Here is a 19,546-nt window from a genome sequence, read left to right on the forward strand (position 1 = left end):
AGAACAAAACATTAGGTGACATGATGGTATTGTGTATGCTTAGATTTTAATTCCATTTTTTTTCCTGTTAACAAATATACACATAAACAAACATGAGAAAAGCTCACTATGAAGAGATGCATTACAGAAGCACTTCCCACATGAGGATGAAGAGTACTGTAAGGTAGAAAGAAGGATACATGTCTTTTTTTTTTTTAACGGTCTGCATTTCATGTTGTGTGTCTAACTGTGGTATCCAGGCTAATGAAATTAAAATTTGGTGGTCATAGCTTTTCTATGTTGAATCATACACACATCAATATACACAAAAAAAAGCACAACAGATTAAGTTCACTTTACAGTGTCATAACAGCACTAATTTCTTTTCGTGTCAAACGGAGAGTTCTGAGTCATGACATGTCTGTGTAATGCGCTGAAGGCATGAAGACAAACCCTTCTGTAACCCGGCAGAAACACGGCGGACAGAAAAAACAAACACCTGACTCACAATCGAAACAAGGAAGAAAGAGAGCAGGGAGAGAAAGGACTATGACAGAGTGAGAAAAAACCAGGAATTTTTTTTGACCTTTCTCGCTTTCTCTTTCTTGCCCTTTTTTTCCCTCTCTATCTCTCTTTCTTTCTTTCTTTCTGTCATTCTTCCTTTCTTTCTTTCTTTCTTTCTAGCTCTCTCTCTCTCTCTCTTTCTCTCTCTTAGACATTTGTTTCAGTCATTGTCTCTATACAGTCCTCCACTTTGACTTGTAGAAGTGCAGCGTTCTGCTCCACCTCCTGCCTTGCGACATTTTCAAAATCTCTTCTGCTTATTCCAGGTGCTTCTCCTGCTTCCTCCATCTCACTCTCCGACTCCAGTGGCTCTTCTTTCACTTTGATGACTCCGACCTGGGTCATGGTGGCCTCTGCTTTAGTGCTCATGTCACAGCTGCCACTGCTGTTGCTGCTGCTCCTTAGACTGTGGCTACGGATCACTCCACCAGGGGGCAGTGTGTCCTCCAGCTCTCGCTGTTCCCTAAGGGCACTTTCCTCATCTTCCTCCTGTAGGTGAGCGCTGGGGTTCCGGAGCTGCTCGATGGACTGAGTTAGTATCTGCAGATAAGGAAAGGGTGAGGAAGTCAGAGATGAAAGCTTTTTTTTGTTCTTTAATGCGCTCTAAAATCTCTCTCTCTCGCTCTCTCTCTCTCTACATATATATATATATATATATAAACACACACACACACACACACACACACACCACACACACACACACACACACACACATATATATATATATGAAAGCTGTCTATCTACTTATCACCTATATATTTATCTCTCTCTTTCTCCCTCTTGCGCACACACACACACACGTACACACACACACATACTACATACACACACGCACACACTTACAATACAATGTATGCTTAGGATTGTGGAGCCTTTTGCTATGACAGCTGGACATTATGAGGTGTTTCCATCCTTCAGTCAGGCACTACCCAGACATCTCTGCAGTAGTCCTGGCTCAGAGAGGAACGGTTGGCTCTCTGTGTTCTCTGACTGCTTCTGGGTGACACATTAACATGATCCTGGGCTCTTTTTTGTCTTTTCTTGTAAAAGGCGTGTGAATAGCCCATTACCCCTCCTCCTTCTCTTGAGCCTCCAAAATGCCACAAGGTCTAGCTAGATCCTGCCAGTAAAGTTGTAAAATAATACCACCTCTAAAAAATAGAAGCAGTAAAAGTTTCATGTAAAATAAAAAATGGGTAAAATTATACATATACGTATGTAAAAAGTCCTGTAAGCTTGTGCCAGCTAGCTCCTCTCCCAGGCTCTCAGGAAATGAAAAAGAGCTAAAAGTCTCAAGAGTCATGGATTAGAGAGAGTTACAGAAAGAGAGAGAAAGAGAGAAGGAGGGCAAAGAAGCAGAGGGGGGGGGTGACTGACTCGACAGCATAACGAGTAGTAAAGGATGGGATAGAAACGGACGGGTGGAGGTAAAGAAAGAGTGAGAGAACGTAGCGGGGAAATAAAAAAGAGGAGATGAAAGGAGAGAGAATGGAAGGATAACGTGGGAAATAAGAAGAAGAAGAAGAAGAAGAAGAAGAAGGGCTTTAAAACAAAAATTCTGCGATAGAGAGAAAGTGATGGGGCCAGCCAGAAAGGAGAGATCAAAGCACTCAGCAGGTATGGTGAGACTGAGAGAGAAAGAAATAAAGAGAAAGGGAGCGGGATGGAGGGAAAGAGAGAGAGGTGAGACCCCGGCTGTGGAGCACAGCCCCAGTATAAACATCCTGCTGGGATTTATCCACTTCCTGTCCTGTCCAGCCGTCAGCGAGGGGCCTTTAATATGGCCCCTTTAAGAGCATGCAGCTCTTATAAAGCGCCATTAGCAGCCCCACGACACAACAGGTAAAGCGTTACACAAGGAACCAGACCCCTCGTTAAATTAACGTTACCCGCTCCAGCGCGGCTCCGGGTTCAGACCCACGGTACGTGACACTGTGTATCTAAAGCTTATACACCCTCTGAACTGCACAGCACATACTGACCATTTCATTCACATCTTTGTTTTTTTTTCTGTCAGAAATATGAAGCTGACGTTTGGCTTCAGACTTGTGTTAATAGAGAGGGGCGGGAGGTGGGGAGGATTTCAGTGTCGTCAATTAGTAAGCACGTGGCAAGTTCTACAACCACTGGGGAATGAAAGAACGATTCATCATGAAAATGTTGGAGGCCTTGTATTTCTCATGTTATTAAAGAGGATATTAGGGGTTTGATAAAGATACCCAGAACGTATCATTTTATCCATTTGAGTTCACACAGTCTTTTTCACGATGCCTTAATGTCAGTTAACCGACCTGGTTCATATGGACCTGGTGCTGGTACTGCTTTTGCTTCTCCACAAAGTTGTGGTGCTGCTGCTGGAGGACCAGCTGTGCCAGGGTACTCTGGGGCAGCGGCGCTGACTGGGTACGGTTCAGCGGGCGGTGCCGGGGCAGCCTCGAACGAACGCTGGAAGCCACGCGTTCCTTCATAGCCAACGGAGACTGCGTGAGCACTGGGACGCTGCCTGCCACTAAAACGCAGAGGAAAAAAAGACCATTACATCATCACTCTAGTTACGCCTGGTGAAGTAATACGGAGTAAGAGGTGGTCCTATGAAGTCGAGAGGGTTTTAATCGAACGAGAAAAGCCTGATCCCTGTAAAAAAAAAAAAAGTTGAGGATGTAGAGCGATTAAACTGACATACTTGGAGACAGGATCTTCTGCTGTCTGCTTTGTTCCTTCAGCAGAAGATGCTGAAGCAATGCTTGGTGACTGCTGTTGACTTTGGTTTCCAGGGCGACGGGTGGCATGGCGCCCAGCGTCTGGCCTGGCAGCACTTCTCCTGTTCTCTCTTTTAGCGCTGTGGCTGTCTATAGCACAGGGCCAAAGGACAGAACGGTGGGTCAGGAGTGTGAAGGTGAAAATAGAGCATCAGTCACATGTCGGTTGTTGAATGTCCTGGCTTGATACTGCACTGTAAGGCTGAACTTCAATGACTCAGATTGGGAGCATTAAAGCTATTATACGGCTAAAATAAATCTACAGTAAATCTGCTTTTCATTTCTGAGTAAATGGCTGGCTTCACATTGATTTCAAAAATGACCAACGCTATGCTGCAGAAACTGGACCAAACTCACTTTTGCAAGGATCACTGGTATTAATTTTTCAGAAGCTCAGAGCACTCATGCACATAAAGACGCTTATGTAACAATCAAGATCGTTGAAAAATTAAACATTTAACAATTAATATGTAATGTCCAGTTATAAGGTTCTATGTGTAACTTGATACAAAGATACAAGGGTTTTCCAATAACGCTGTACTAAGCTTCCATCACAGAACAAGTCTTTTAAGACTGGGTACCACCCGTTTCCTCTCACCATAAACATATTTCTGAGCTCTGAAGAGAAAGAGAGAGAGAGAGAGAGAGAGAGAGAGAGAAGAGAGAAAAAAAATCTTGTTTTTTGTATTCCTTGCTGGCTGGTTATGAGGACCATAATGAACACAAGTTTCTTCAACGTTTTAACTGGCTGTGATAGACGAGGCGATAAAGAACATGCCCTGAAACCCAAAACCACCCTCCTTTATTTACCCAAGGGCTAGAAATCTCTGAGTTCAGAGGTCAACACCCCCCTGTGCCATACATTAATCCAGAGGGCCGCTGGAGGAGCTAGCTGTCAGCCTCATCGAAACACTGAGCTAGGGGAGGAGAATGTACAGCTGAAGGAAACTTCATATCTCTCTCTCTCTCATTCTCTCTCTCTCTCTCATTCTCTCTCTCTCTCTCTCTCTCTCTGTCCAAAATAAAACCTGCTGCTATATTCCCATGTGGAGTTTACAGTCTCCAAAAAGAGATATACGGCCAGACGCGTCTCTCTAAAGAGGATTCCCGTCATATCTGTCTGACATTTCAAAATGAGAATTCCTCAAGCCGTATTTCTCTTGCTTTCTCCCAAAATAGATCCGAGTCTATGCCTTCGTCTCCCCCTAAAAATACCAACTAATGCTTTTTTTTTTTGTTTTTTTTTTTTAATACCCATCCACTGTGTGAGCGTTTGAAGGGAGATCTATTCATATCTGTCCCTTTCCTAAATTAGACCTGTTCATATTGCACTACTTTTCCCTTATAGGGAACTCTTACACAACTCCTGGATTGAATTGCTTTGTTAAATATGGATAGAAAAATGTCCCCATGTCTTACAGATGTTCAGTCATCTCACAGAAAAATGTATTATGTCTACTTTTCACTCACAGCACATGCTCCGTTATCCCACTGGTTTTTACTGTTGTGGTTTCATAACAGCCAACCTGTTGTCATAGACCTTCTATTATGAGTGACTCTAAGCTGAAAAGGCCTTAGTCCTCATCTTATGGCTGAAAGTGATGAGATTTGCATTAGTTCTATATGGCACAGGACACAGGAGCTCAAAATACATTATGTCTGATTCATTCGGTTGGATTATTATGGTTACTGCAGCATTGGTGAATTATAGATGATTGTGATGATAACTCACGGTGAGGGGCGAGGTTGTGGAGTGAAGGCCCAGGGTCAGGTTGGGCAGTGAGGGGGACGTGTAGAGGTTTAGCAGGGCCATGGATCCCTCAGCCTTCAGTAGACCCTTCTGAGAAAGACACTGAGAGAGAAAGAGAGAGAGAGAACAACATCTTATCTCTGCTCTTACTTTAACGATTCCGCCACATTACATCAAGAAACAGCTACAATACTACGACAGTAGCAGACTCTGTGTTTAAACATGAGCGTTTGCAGAGTATTTAGATTCTGTCTATAGATGTGCTCCTCACACTGTGTCCACAATTGTTCGGTCTGTCCAGTTATTCGTGACTCCGGCCTCTTGGCCAGTGTTACTTTTTCGTGACCCCCGTGGATGACATAACCCTACTCCACAGTTGGGCCATCTGTGCGATACATTTAGCCCAGTGAGGTAATAGCACATATTTAGTACCTTCATCTCAGCTACCTCTCACCTTCACGGTGAAGATGATGTGTGTGTTGTGTAGTAGCAGAGGTCACTATGGCACACATCCTGTTCCCAACAGGGTTCCCTCAACACCAAAACAATACACACACACACATAAACACACACACATAAAAACACAGACACATAAACACACACACACTCACACACACTCACACACACACACAGACACACACACACACACACACATATGCATACAAACTCCTTGAGGATCTTAATGCTGTGCCCCAGGGGACAGTGAAAAGGAAAGCATGAGGCAACAGAGCATTAAAAACACCATGCTGTGGCCTGCTCAGCTATTTCATGCCGTACCTCTGTCAGACAAACAGGAAACTCTTGTCTACAGCATCTGTGAGGGGAGGGAGGTTGTGTCAATATCGTAACAGTGGTGTGTGTCTGTGTGTGTGTCTGTGTGTGTGCGTGTATGTTTGTGTGTGTGTGTCTGTGTGTATGTTTGTGTGTGTGTGCGCGCGCAACTGTTCGTATGTGCATGTGTGTCTGCATGTGTGCGTGCGCCTGTGTGTGTGTGTTACTGTGTGTGTGTGTGTGTGTGTGTGTGTGTGAGAGTGCATGTGTTTTTAGATTTAGCTGCATGGGGGGTCCACAGCTTCTGATGCCTGGGAAGGCAATTAAGCCCAAAAATACACACACACACACACACACACACACACACACAGTGTCTCAAGTGTGCCCCTCCTTACATTTCACAAGAAAGTTATGGTAGATAAACACAAACATAGAGTCTCCAGGGGCCCTGTTTGAAGATGGGCAACAGAATGAGCTCTATTGTGTTCAGAGCTCATACGAGAGAAAACGGGGGTAGTGCTATTACCCCCATACTCTGGCCCTATGCCCAGTGAGGAAATGCTTGGGCAAAACTTCACAGACGAATAACCAACACAACACACCCCCCCTCCCTCACTCCCCCTGTGTGCTCCCCCCGACCAAAAACCACAGCACACAGTGGAAAGGGTCTGTCACTCTACGTTTGAGTAGGACCCAGTGCTTCATTCAAACCATCATTTTAAAACGCACACACACACACACACACACACATCACGTATGACACTCCGGACAGATGACAGTCATTCTGACAGTGTCCCACTCCTGTGCATAACTCTCACAGTGGCCCAAAAATAAAAAATCGAATAAATTATGTGTGTGTGTGTGTGTAGTAGTAGTATCAGAGGGAACAGTTGGCTCTTCCCTGCAGAGAGACTTTAAAAGGAGAGTTTACTGGGAGAAACTGATGTAATGTTGGTACAGGCATAATAGGCATAAGCACTTTTCACTTGTGTTGATGTGAAAGTGGAATGTCTTTTTAAAAGCCCTGTTTATGATAGCTCTCTGGTTAACAATTCACTGTTATGAGTGCCGGGAGGAACATGTTCATACTCTTTCAATGGGTTTCGTGAAAAGGGTCCAAACAATGGAACATTTTGGGGGGCCCAACTCCTTAAGCCAGCAAGTTTTATAAACAACACATTGCGTGATAAGGAATAATGGATGACTGGGCCCCAACCAGTGAATTTTTTTTTTTCATTGTACTCTTTGGTAGAAAGCCATACTGTGTAATTCACTGTTGCATTGAGCTAATTCATGCTCTGGTGCTACGGTCTGCAGTTGAGTTGAGTTCCGTTTCATGGGACATTAGTCTAGTGCAGTTGTCTGTGCTATGTCATGTTGAAGTAATACACAAGCTGATATGTCCTGCGGTACCTCTATTTGGATAGCGCTGGGTCGGTAGGATGCTCCATGCTCAGTGTTGCATAAACCAATGGGAGAACTGGGTCCAGAGCCTGGAGAGCTGTCATTGGCTGAGGAGTCTATGTCAAAGCCAATGAAAGCAAAAAAGACAGGGAGGGTAAGACAGACAGAGAGAAAAAAGGAGAGAGAGAGAAAGAGAGGGAGAGAGAGAGAGAGAGAGAGAGAGAGAGAGAGAGAGAACAAGAAGAGGAGAAAAGGGGGAAGAGATAGAGAAGGGAATGTCACAAATTCTGCCAATGTCTTGTCTTGTCGCATTTTGCAAATGACAAAGTGACAAAATGAGAAAGTACTGTCAGAAAGCGGTATATGTGTCATTTTACTATCTTTATTGTCACACACACACACACACACACACACACACACACACACACACCTGTGAGCTCCAGCGTGCGTTTTTTCTGTGGAGTGACCAGAACACTGCCGTCCCTCCTGCGTTGCATGGGACCACTTCTCCTCTCCGACACCTTCTGCTTCAATCTGGAACGGACTTTCAGGTTGGGCTCTGACGCTGGACACACACACACAGGAAAACCACTGTCACCCATCTCACCTCATACCCCATATTTTGACAAACTGAGATGCATCATTTTTGTCAAGGAAAGCAAGTGCAGTAGACCAGCCATACTTCCCTAATAATGTAATTTAAACCTATGCTCCTGATTTATGCATAAACATAGCTATCACATTTGTACCAGGAACTCCTGTGAGCCAGGCTTACACATATTTTAACATGTAGTGTGCCATGATATGATGCGAAATGTCAGTTAGTTGCACAAAATATATGTAGATATATATGGACTAGTTGTACAACAAAAAAACAAGTAGTTTTGGCAAAATGTCCATGTAAAAAAAAAATCACACAGAGGTGAGTAAAGCTTGACACCTCACACAGCCTGCTCTGTCATGGGCTTTTGTCCAACCATGCTGAGGAATTCTGGGATAGCTCCCAGCTGTAATGCGTCAGGATTGGAGGATCATTTCCCTTCATCATCTGGAGCAAATTAGTCCAGAGCAACAGTGCAGTGCAGTCTGTAAGTGAATGAGTCCGCTACCTGCCAGCCAGGCAACCACAGCACCTCAACAGTAGCAGTGGTTAAACTAACATAAGGTGTGTGTGTGTGTGTGTGTGTGTGTGTGCTTAGCAATGATTTACATACGAGAATGTCCCATTTCAGACCTAGAGTTTAATGACCCCCCAAACCCAGTTGTAACCTCCCTGAGCCTGACTAGACTAAGTCAGCCCAGTCACACAGTCCTCCCCTCCAGAGACGCCAGCTACAGCCACTTCCTCTGAGTGGGCATCAAAGAATCACTCAAAGCAAACATACTGGAAATTCACATGATTACAAAGTAATCTACCTACTCTGTGTGAGCAGCGGCTATTTATTTGTTTAGGTAGATAACAGAGGACATGGTATGAGAACCACTTCCCACTGTATACAAACACACATATACACCACCACCAGGGTGAGTGTGCTGAGAACATAACACTACACTGCTGATGAGATGAGTTTTATGCCCTGTGTATCCACCGACTTACACACACACACACACACACACACACACACACACACACTGAGTAACACACACATACACAGACACTCACAGAGCCTCTCTTTCTAAACTCAAGTCAACAGCAGAATAAATATTTAATTTCGGGTCTCTGCAGTCTGCATTTGGACAGGCTGACACACTTTCTGTAAAAGAGCTGAGAGAGAGAAATAGAGAGAGAGAGAGAGAGAGAGAGAGAGACAAAGAGAGAGGGAGAGAGAGAGAGAGAGAGAGACACAAAGAGAGAGAGAAAGGGGGTGTGTGTGAATGAGCGGCTAGCCTCTGTTTTCATTCACGTTTTACAGAGAGATTATCAAAACAAATCAAAACCACGCAAGTCACAAACGATTTACTGCCACTGTTAAACCATGTCTCTTCAAAGTTGATGGTCATTAAGGATAAGGAACGGGCCATTTATCGGCATCATTACCCATGAGAAATGTTACAACTGATTAAAAGTCACCACATACATGATTAAGAAAACTGAACAGTACTGACCAAAAAAAAAAAAAAAGTGGAACAAAATCAGAGGGATAATTCTAGTTTCCGAAAATGATCGGCGGCGATACTGACTTTACTACTACGGCAAATATTGTTATTTGGCCTCCCTGACAGATGATGAATAAGGGCTATTAGAAAAATGCCACAAAAATATTTGCGCAACAATTAGCGGGAAGGATTTACACGTTTTTAATTCGGAGAGAAAATACGCTGCCAAGTCTGTGTGTTTACGTTAGTCCGCGTCATTAAAGGGCATTTCGAACGCAACCCGACTCAAACTTCCTTAAACAAACATGACCGAACCGATCTTGCCTGGCATGCAAGGGCAAGGGGGAGTGAGAGGGAGGCTGACAGTACATCCACTAGTATCGCACGTGCACCTGCAGTTTCTGTTTTCTTTCTTTCTGTCTTTCTTTCTCTCTTTTTTCTTTTCACGTTGACCAGTTCCATATGTTATCACAGTGGGCTTTTTTTTTTTTTCTTTTTCAGCACAGACAAGCAATATACAGTGATAAAGCACAGACAGTGATGTCATATAAAGTACTTCTCAGACCATGACATACAACCAGTGAGTGTGGGGTAATTTGAGGAACTTCTGAGTCATACAAATTATGTGATACGTATCAAGACAAAAGATGGAAGATATAATATTTGGCTCATGGTATTTTCTTTTATGTTCAAGTCTACAGAGAATTGCTGACTTTAATTTGTTTTAGAGTCTTAACATATTTGTCCTTCTTAACCTTCTTTATGAAAGTCCTTTCCCCTCTCCGAAACAGTCTGTGGGTTACAGCCACCAGCCGACAATCTCCCCTCCTCCTTTTTTTTGGGGTGCAGTTGTTTAGAGAGTCTGTCCTTCCCTCTCCCCTGCTGTTACCTTTCCTTACATAAACAGAGCTGTCACCTTCACTTCTGAGCCACTCAGCACTCTACCCACCACTGAGAGCTGTCAATCACTCATCTAAACGGGGTCCTGACCAGGGCAAGGAACAAACGCTACCTTTATGATTCACCCCCCCCCCACCCCCCACCCCACTCCAACCACCTCTCTGCCCCAACCACCAACACCACCCCACCCCCACCCCATATCCACGCTGTGTCAAAGTAGGCCTCTAGAAAGACAGACAGGAAGTGGGGGAAGGGGCCTGGCAAAAAGAAAAAAAAGAACATATCCACCGACACAGGAAAAGAATGACTAGGTACAAGGTGGGACGTGACAATATATTACTGAGTGTATCTTCTGAATTTGGCCTTGTCTGGACCAAAGGACCAGGATTGTTTAGTTTTATGGTTTATTGTTCAAGTAGCAGCGCTGTGCTTATATTGCTGCGCTTAGCATCATAGCGAAACAGTTTTTTCACGGAAAAGCGATCATTATCACCGTTAAAAAAAAAAGGCTATTTAGCATACAGGGAAGCCCTTCTTGTTTTAATTGGCTATATCTGTGGCTATCTAGTCTAATTCTACGATCCACGGTCTGAAACCGGAGCCACAGGAAGTGGCCCTGCGGACCGTCTTGTCAGCGAAGACAAATTATTCCTTCAAGATAAAAAAAAAAAAAAAAAAAAAGGCGAGGTGGGCTGTTTTTCTTTTCTTTTCTTTTTTTTCCCCCCTCTCAGTTCATTTCTGTTGTTTTTGTATCTCCTAATATGAGCAGTGCGGCCCCTTTAAAAAGCTGTTACCTGAGTTATTGAAAGGGGGATAAAAAAGCTGAGCTGGAGCTCTCTGATGCAGCCTGAGGCTGAGCAGGCCTTCCACTCCGGAAAAGCTTCCCATGAGGGTTGCGGTATTCCTGCCCACTGAGCCCCCCAAAAGACCCCTTCCCAGTTTTTTTTTTCTTTTTTCACAGCGCTGGAAATTCCACAAAAACACAGGCTGGATGAAAACCAGGCCTATTTTTAAACTTTCGATGAAAAGGATCTCGGCCTTATCTGCGACCCTCAAACTCTTGAGCGACTCCAGTATCGCGTTCCTTCACAAACTCATCTTTCAAACGGTTCTGTTAACCCCACAAAGCTCTCATTGTGGATGGGACTTTTGATACCGTCCGAAAAATATGTAAGATAATTCGCTCTGATTACTAATAAGTTGATCTATGCACTTGTAAGTTCCACAGGGGCTTAGAAAGGATCAGATCAGAGAATAAATATTTAGTTGGAAGACATGAATGAAATGTTCTCAGAAACACTCAGCAGAAAAAGAAAGTGAGGAACCTCAGATGGGCTCCTGAGAGACGCCCACGGTTAAGGCGCTGTTGGACATGACAGAGGTGTGTCCTACAACTGAGGTACACTCTTCACTTTCCAGCTGTTTCAGACTTGCTCACTGTGGCCAAGATCCTGTAGAAATACAGTTCTCAGTGTACTTCGGTAGGTGTTTCAGTCCCAGTGGTCCTGAACATTCAGGCAGCTATGTAGAGCCAGGTAGAGTTAAACACAGAGTGCTCTAGCCGAGTGTGTCACATGGCTTAACGATACTCTGAAACTCGTGATGCAGTAAAATCAGCGATGGGCTTCATAACCTGGTCTTGCTCACCTAAGCAGAGGTGAACACCGTGTAAAATGTAGAGTAACTACTGACGTGAATAATTGGACATTCCAAAGCAGGAGAAAAAAGAACAATTCAGGAAATGTGTATTCAGGACTTTTCTCCTGGAGGTGACCCAGACTCTTAGAGGATTAGTAAAAACTGTTTAAATTCTTGCACATTTAACCAGGTCCAGGAAATAAACCAGATATGGCTGATACTGTCGTCAGGACACCCTACAACCCCCTCCCCCACCCCCGCCTTAATCATCAGTATCCTCCAAATCGGGCCAGAGCGACCCCTCTCAGTGTTTCTAGTCTGATTAGTGGGCAGTGAAACAGTGCCCCTCAGCCTGGACCAGGCCCAGTCCCCTTAACCTCTCCTCTGGGTAATTGTTTGCAAAAGCCCTGGGTTGGTGCCCTGGAGCAGTGGAGCAAGCACAGGCACTGCCTTTCTCGCTGGGCTGACCCTGAAGGTAAACAGGGCCACTAACAGGCCTCATTAGACCCGGGTGGAGGGCAGCGGGCCGGGGTGACACACGCTAATGACCTCTGGCCTCTGTGATTAAATATCGCCAAGACTCATCTGCAAACATTTAGCCAGTGTCACCAGCGCCGGACCCCTGTGACATTCATTTAATGTGGCAGTGGCCAAGCATCAGGATATCTGAACTATCACCCTTCACTCATTCTTAGGATTTCCATTACTGATATCTGTTAGTTCAGTCTATATGAGTTCAGATGAGTTCACATGAGTCCCAGAACTTTCAGACTGTCTCCCAGTCATTGACCCACTGACACTCTCAGTCATCACATGGTTTTGATTGACACTGATGTAAGCAGCAACACTTCTCAAGATTCTATTACCTGAGAACCTGTATTTTCTCAGTGACACACCTTCATGTGAACTGAGGGGAACATCACAATGCATCCATTTTTCAGCTGGGAATCCAATTAGGAGTGAATCAAGCTCTAATCAATAAACACAACCTCATTACTGATTTGCTCTGTCAAATGCATTTGGTTTCCTGAGTTATGGCAGAATGAAGGTCAATCGTAGGACCATGCAGCAGAGATCCTTTTGGACCTGTGAGCCATTGAGCTTTGACCTACCAGTCTTCCTGAGGGGGAAGTCATCCCTGCCGTCCAGGCTGGTGGGGAGAGGGTATTTGAAGGTGGGGGGCGTCTCCCCTAAGGGCGGAGAACTCTGCTCCACAGACATGTGCTCAGTAGCCCTACGGAAACCACAGATATACAGTAATTAATATCTCATTCACAATGATAGAGTAGAGGTGACATCACGTTGACACTGAAACACTGACTGTCAGACAACAAAATTTGGCTATGTTGGAAGAGGTGAAAAGATGAAAAATAGCTGTAACATCACTTGAAAAATGAAATATTTAATGTTGTAAGAGCATTACGTACATGTACCAGAGCTTGGGGCGATGGCCAATGGCGTGACCAGTGCCATTGGGAGATGTGTCTTTTGCTGATTTGCTCAGTAGGAAGTCGTGGAGTTTCTGTCTGACCTCTGTACTGGCCATAGCACCTGTGTGTGAGAGAGAGAGACCATCTGTTTACCTACTGCAACTCAGGCTTACACACTATAGTCTTCCTTTGAGTTTAGTTTTTTTGTGTGCAGTGTTTATAAGACACTTTTCAGTTTCATCATAAATAAAACAGTCTGTAAAGATGTTGGAGACCAGTTTTTATGTAACGCAACATCTCTCTGCAAATCACAGATCTGAAATACACCTCTTAAAATATATTACTCCACCTAGACAATGTATAGCATAAGCTTTGGGCTTTGCATAAAAGAAGTAGAATGAAGAAACAGTGCCATCTAGTGGAGTGTTAAGTACACTGCAGTAGACGATGGCAACAAACAACACTTGTTTGACCACAGAGGGGAGTAAATTACATATACTGGATGTACATGTCCCTTGAATATGGAGCGGATCCATGTACAAGGATATAATCATGTCCCCTGTAATCTTACATTGGTTGTAGAGGAACACTCTTGTTATCAGCCTGTGACTGAGTTTTGGATGGGCAAACATATATTTTGTGGAGCTGTGACTGATATTCATAAATAGGCAATTGAAACTTGCTCGTACTCTCTTTGGTGCGCTCCTTCTTCCTGTGAACAAGTGCATGCTGGTGTTGCTCCCTCCTGTGGCACTCCTGCTCTTCCTCTCGCTCCTCCTTTCTCTCTTCCTCTGCCACAAGTCTACGCTCCTCTGCTAGCACTTCCTGCTGCTGCCGCAGAGTCAATAAGGCCTGCTGGAGTTAAGAGGGAGAGAGAGAAATACAGATAGAGAGAGAGAGAGAGAAAGAAAGAAAGAAAGAAAGAAAGAAAGAAAGAAAGAAAGAAAGAAAGAAAGAAAGAGAGAGAGAGACATAGAGACAGGGAAAGAGGGAAGGAGAGAGAGATAAGGCTTTGTGCCGGACTGAATGTGTGTACACATGGCTCTGTGTGTGTGCGTAAGTGTGTGTGTGTGTCTGTGTGGGTGCGTGTGTGTGTGTGCGTGTGCGTGTGAGTGCATGTATGCGTGTGTATGCCTATGTGTGTCTGTGTGTGTGTGTGTGTGTGTGTGTATGTGTGTCTGTCACTGGAACATTCCAGACCACAAAGGCACTTTGCAGTTTTCATTCCTTGAGGTTTTCCTGCCATCAGCAGTTTGCATGTGTGACACATTGTGCACAGCGAAAGCATAACATGAATGAGGTAATGCATTTCAGAGGACTGAGCTGACCTATAAAACTAATTCTGCTTTATATGTGCTGTATTTAAGAATATACAAGAAACACTACCCAAACCTCAAAATCATCTTCTAACCTAGCAACCCAAAAACCAGGCCAATCTGTGCTTAAGAGGAGTACCAGCCTCACTGACCTTATGCTATCTAAAGCCTGGTTTTCTTCATCCATGTAGTCTGCTTATATAATCTGAGACCCAGACAGCATGATATGTGCACCAGTGACGCAGCCAAGTAGTTTACAGGGACAAACTTTCATACAGCTCAGTTAATGTGACTGATCAGTTACCAAACGCTTTACCACATTTTAACTCAAAACTGTTGGTTGGATTGAAGGATGGGTGGTTGATTGGATGGATGGATGGTTAATTGGATGGATGGATAGATGGATGGAAAAGTGTGTTGGCTAGCTATCGGCTTCATTGATTAATTGATTACTGATTCATGACCAGTGTGATGAGATGTATTGATTGGACCTTAATGTGCTCTTGCAGCTGGGCCTGATGCTGACGGAGTAGGTTCTGATGCTGCTTCTGGAACTCGGAGATGAGCAGTTGTTTTTGAATCTGCTGCTGCCTCTGAATGAGGAGCAGCTCTCTCTGCAGCTGCCTCTCCCACTCCTCCGAATCTCTCTCCCACTCCGGCATACTGCTTTTTTCACTACTGTCCACTGCAGACAACACCTCAGAACCCAACCCTGACAGAGAGAGACAGACAGAGAGAGAGAGAGAGAGAGAGAGAGAGAGAGAGAGAGAGAGAGGAGAGAGAGAGAGAGAGAGAGAGAGAGAGAGAGGGAGGAAGGGGGAGTAGAAATCAGCCCAAAGCAGATTTCAGGAGTCAATTCAAAATAAATAAGAAACGCTAAGTTCCGCTCCAGGCTATGTTTAATATAACACCTTCTTCTACCCTGACTCCCTGTGGAGCGTATTAAAGAGATACTGCAGCTTGAAATTTGGAATGTGGAATTTGTTGATGAGGAGGGCATTAAAGAGGATGCGAAATTCAGCTTAATTCATACGAGAGTGCAAAATCCAAACAAGCCCAGAGACAGAACTGGCATGAATATTTTATTTTATGGGAACAATTTAAGCAGCTCCAAGCATGGGAACATAAAGATATTCTGACCAATGACAGTTAGAGACAGGAATCTTATTTAGGCTCAATCTAAAGACAGACACCATGTGACAGTCATGTTAGAGAGGCAGTTAAACTATTTTTACATGTGTGAACAAAACAGCAGAAAAAGGAAAGGCGTTTGGTGTGTGAGTGAAGTGTGAGTTAGTGTGTTCGGTGAGAGAATGATCCGGACTGGTACTAAAATATTACTGCAAAACACATTCACACACTTGCGCACGCTCACTCACACCCACACCCACACCCACACCCACACCCTTACCCGTCTACACACAAACACGCAAAAAATACAAAGACACAAGACCGCAAACACACCGATGCGTCCATTATCTGTCAGACTTTGCTGATACTAACGCTTGCAAGTATGTGTACTATACTCAGCATTCACAAAGGGAAATATATATTTTTCACCAAGTTTTTGGACATGATCAACCATGCATGCATACTGCTCAAACCGCCGTGTTCACAATAAATGTTTTATGGTCAGCCTCGGCCAAAGAAGTGACTGGAGCAGAAACTCTGTCCGTTTGAAGTGTGAGGACTGAGAATAAGCGCATCGTGTCCCTTGACACGCTGTAATAAAAGATGTGTGTTGTGAAACACACTCCAGCCAGCTTGACTCCATGGGCCTCTCTCCCAGAATACTCCATCCACATAAAGCACTGTAGACTAAAACAGAAGCACAACATTGGCTAAAGTGTCAATCACCACTAATAGACTCCCAGCATCTGTTCCAATCATAATAAAAATGACCGAGAGGAGGGTGATGGCCACGGCCCATTGTATCAGAGTGGAGCCTAGCATATTTGACACTGTTCTTAAAACACCCGAATCTAATAAAACTCTTATCCTTCTCTGTCTCCTAACCCGGTTTTCCTCCGATATCGAATTCTTTTCTCCGATACAAAGGGCTAACAAGCAGTAAACGAGTGTACTTGACGTGAAACTCTGGTGGAACAGATGAACAGAAGAATGACGGAGGCCTATAAATAAAGCCTTCCGGTGTGCGGTTATATTAGGAGTTAACTCAGACGGAATGATAACCGAGGCTAATCTTAGCGTCCTAATGGCTTAAGCCCAAAATAACGAGCCCAAGAATAACCCGGCCTGTGCACAGGAGGGCCAGAACATTCAGCTGGCCACGCGCACACTGCACACACACACACACACACACACACACACACACACAAGTAAACAGCGTCCCGATAACACACTGTAAAAATTCCATTAATTACCATAGCACTAGCCAGTATGACCTCAAAAGCATCCAGTTTGCCTTTACAAACTTATGAACTTAAAGTTACTAATCTACCATGTCACTGAATCAGAGGCATTTAAATGCAATTACGGTAATTGTATTGTCTCAAGTTGCATATGGTGTCATTGGCTATCTGTCCTTTGGAAACTTAGGAACAAGAAAATTATCTGACCTTCTTCCAGTTAAATTAGTCAACTCTTTTTTTTTTTCTAACCAAATATTTTTTTTCTCTCTATCTTCAAAATAAATGAGAACATGAACTACACAAATAACCAAACTCTCCTCTTTAAAAAGAACAAAAGTGCACAGAAAGACAAGCAAAGCAGCGGTAGCATGGAACTCTCCGTTCATTTCTTTATCAGCACTGAGATCTGAAATGAGACATCATCTCCAAAACCCCCGCAGCCCTCCTCACCTCTGCCCTAGCACAGCATGACACACTCTTAGAACACTCGTCAGTTAAAAGTCACTGACTCATCTCCATCTCCACTCTAATAGTTCTTAATGACACTCACTGGGCAGATTGAGTCATAATTGTACAGCAATAGATAAATCTGGAATAAATAGGTTTTTCTCTGCAAGTTTCGAGAGCAACGCTTCTATATACAGGAAAATGTATCACATTTTTAGGTGACGGTTTGCAGAATCAGTCTCACAGCCGTGGTTTTTTTGACTGTTCACCGCATAGACTAAAAGTGGCACTTACATCTAATGCATGAAAATAACCGTATATACAAATGTACTCAGATCTAGCTCCAATAAGCTAATTTGACACCTTTTCGCAACGTTGTGACCAATATATGCACTGCTGCAAATGTTGTTTGTAAAAGCTTGTTAAAGCTCTTTAAAACAGACTCCTAAACTACTGTTCTGCAGTCTGGTTTCTGGAGGATTCAGTTTGTTTCATCTGTAGAAACATAACTCATATGCACCTTGTTTAAGATTGATCCTGCAAGACGCCATACACCTGTTTGATCTTCTTGATTTATGCCTTTGAGATATTTTCCCAAGCACTTCTGAGTTCTTTGATGTATACCCTTTTCTTCTTTCTTTTCTTTTTACCTCTCGCTACACCTCTGATTAAAGAGAGTGAGAGATGAAAAAAAGTAGAGAGGGCAGAGAAAAGAAAAGAAGAAGAGCTCAATGATTATTATTAACGTCCACCAAAAGGATGAAAGCTTACTGTCCCACTCTGCACTAATGCCGACCACCTCCTAGAGAAACAACAAAACAACATGAGGGAAGCAGGAATGACTCCGTGCATATTATGACCTAATTATGATCTGTAACACACACATACACCGCCATATATGCACCCACACAAATTTGCAAATATATATATATATATATATATATATATATATATATATATATATTCTATGTATAAACATATATGTAAATACGTCATGACAACAACACAGACAAATGTTTACCTACGAGTTTGAAATGCACACAAAAGATGCAAGAGAATAAACATATAGTATTTATGCTAAACTCACATACAAACTTTCACACACAGCAGCCCACGTACCTGTACACAAATAAACCCCTACAGTATCAACGTGTTTCCAAACACAACTTGTTCAAAGATAGAAAAAAAAAACCCTGTCAATCACATGAACGCAAGCATCAGACAGAAAGACAGAGAGTAAGCGTGTGAGCGAAAAACAACACACAGAGAAAGACAGATAGGAAAGAACAAGTGCGAGAGAGCGGAGAAAGACCCCTTTTTAAAAGAGATTATTTTCACACAGTTACCTGAGCCAATCACACTACTGTGTATACTGTGCTTATCCAAGATCTTCCTTAGCCACTCTGCTGGGATGCGTGACTCACTCTCATAAATCGTCTGCAGCATTCTTATCTGAGAGACCAACCCTTCTCTCAGAAAGATGATCAATCCCTCTGACAGACCACCAGCCACTGAATAACAATCACTCTTTCTTCTTCCTATCTGCAACCACCTCTTTTTTTTTCTTCACCTACTCTTCTTTCCTCTTCTGTTGCTCACTGTTTTTTTCACAGTGTCACTCAGTGACAGAGAAAGGGAGGATTTTAGCCGAACCTATTTTAGCTCGCTGGATCCCCATGGAGAGTTGCACCAGGCAAGTAAAAGAGGAAATGCCCGCCGGGTCTACCCTTGTCTCTCAGAGCATGCTCTATCACTCTATCACTCTATATCTCTACTTCTCTCTGAAAGTAAAACTAAGGCAGCGCCTCCCTCTCTCTCTCTCTCTCTCTCTCTCTCTCTCTCTCTCTCTCTTTCTCTCTCTCTCTCTCTCTCTCGCTCTCTCTCCCATTACCATGTGAATGCGCTGCAGCACAGAGCCAGGAATAGCAGCAGGGCCAGCCCAGGACAGAAATAGGCCGGGCCAGACCAGGGGAGTGGAACAGCGGCCAGCCGCTTAAAATAGCAGCACAAAAACACAGCTGTCTGCCTTCATCCCCTTCACTCTTTCTCTCCTTCTTTCTATCTCACATACTCCCTCCCATCCTTTATCTCTCTATCTCGCTCTGTCTCTCTCTCTCTC

General features: G+C 43.8%; 1 protein-coding gene across 1 annotated transcript; it reads right to left on the reverse strand.

Annotated features, from left to right (window-relative positions):
* Nucleotides 1-690: 690 nt before the first annotated feature.
* LOC115825119 (histone deacetylase 9-B) lies at nt 691-18,873 on the reverse strand. The gene is made up of 11 exons (XM_030788895.1): nt 18,780-18,873; nt 15,102-15,320; nt 13,982-14,155; nt 13,290-13,413; nt 12,975-13,096; nt 7,658-7,792; nt 7,237-7,343; nt 5,031-5,154; nt 3,227-3,388; nt 2,835-3,046; nt 691-1,083 (listed from the first exon to the last, which is right to left on the reverse strand). Exons 1-11 carry the CDS (start codon nt 18,871-18,873, stop codon nt 691-693), a joined length of 1,866 nt encoding a protein of 621 aa, XP_030644755.1.
* Between the last annotated feature and the right edge of the window lie 673 nt (nt 18,874-19,546).

The sequence above is a fragment of the Chanos chanos genome, chromosome 12, assembly GCF_902362185.1.
Source record: "Chanos chanos chromosome 12, fChaCha1.1, whole genome shotgun sequence".
Lineage (NCBI taxonomy): Eukaryota > Metazoa > Chordata > Actinopteri > Gonorynchiformes > Chanidae > Chanos > Chanos chanos.

What these genes read in the sequence shown, in the direction of transcription:
- LOC115825119 (XM_030788895.1), bottom strand. Translation starts at nt 18,873, where the DNA reads ATGCTGCAGACGATTTATGAGAGTGAGTCACGCATCCCAGCAGAGTGG. An exon ending in CGCCCCAAGCTCTGGTACAT is followed by an intron (nt 13,097 to 13,289) that starts GTACGTAATGCT and finishes TGGTTTCCGTAG; the next exon opens with GGCTACTGAGCACATGTCTG. An exon ending in CTTCCCCCTCAGGAAGACTG is followed by an intron (nt 7,793 to 12,974) that starts GTAGGTCAAAGC and finishes GTGTGTGTCCAG; the next exon opens with CGTCAGAGCCCAACCTGAAA.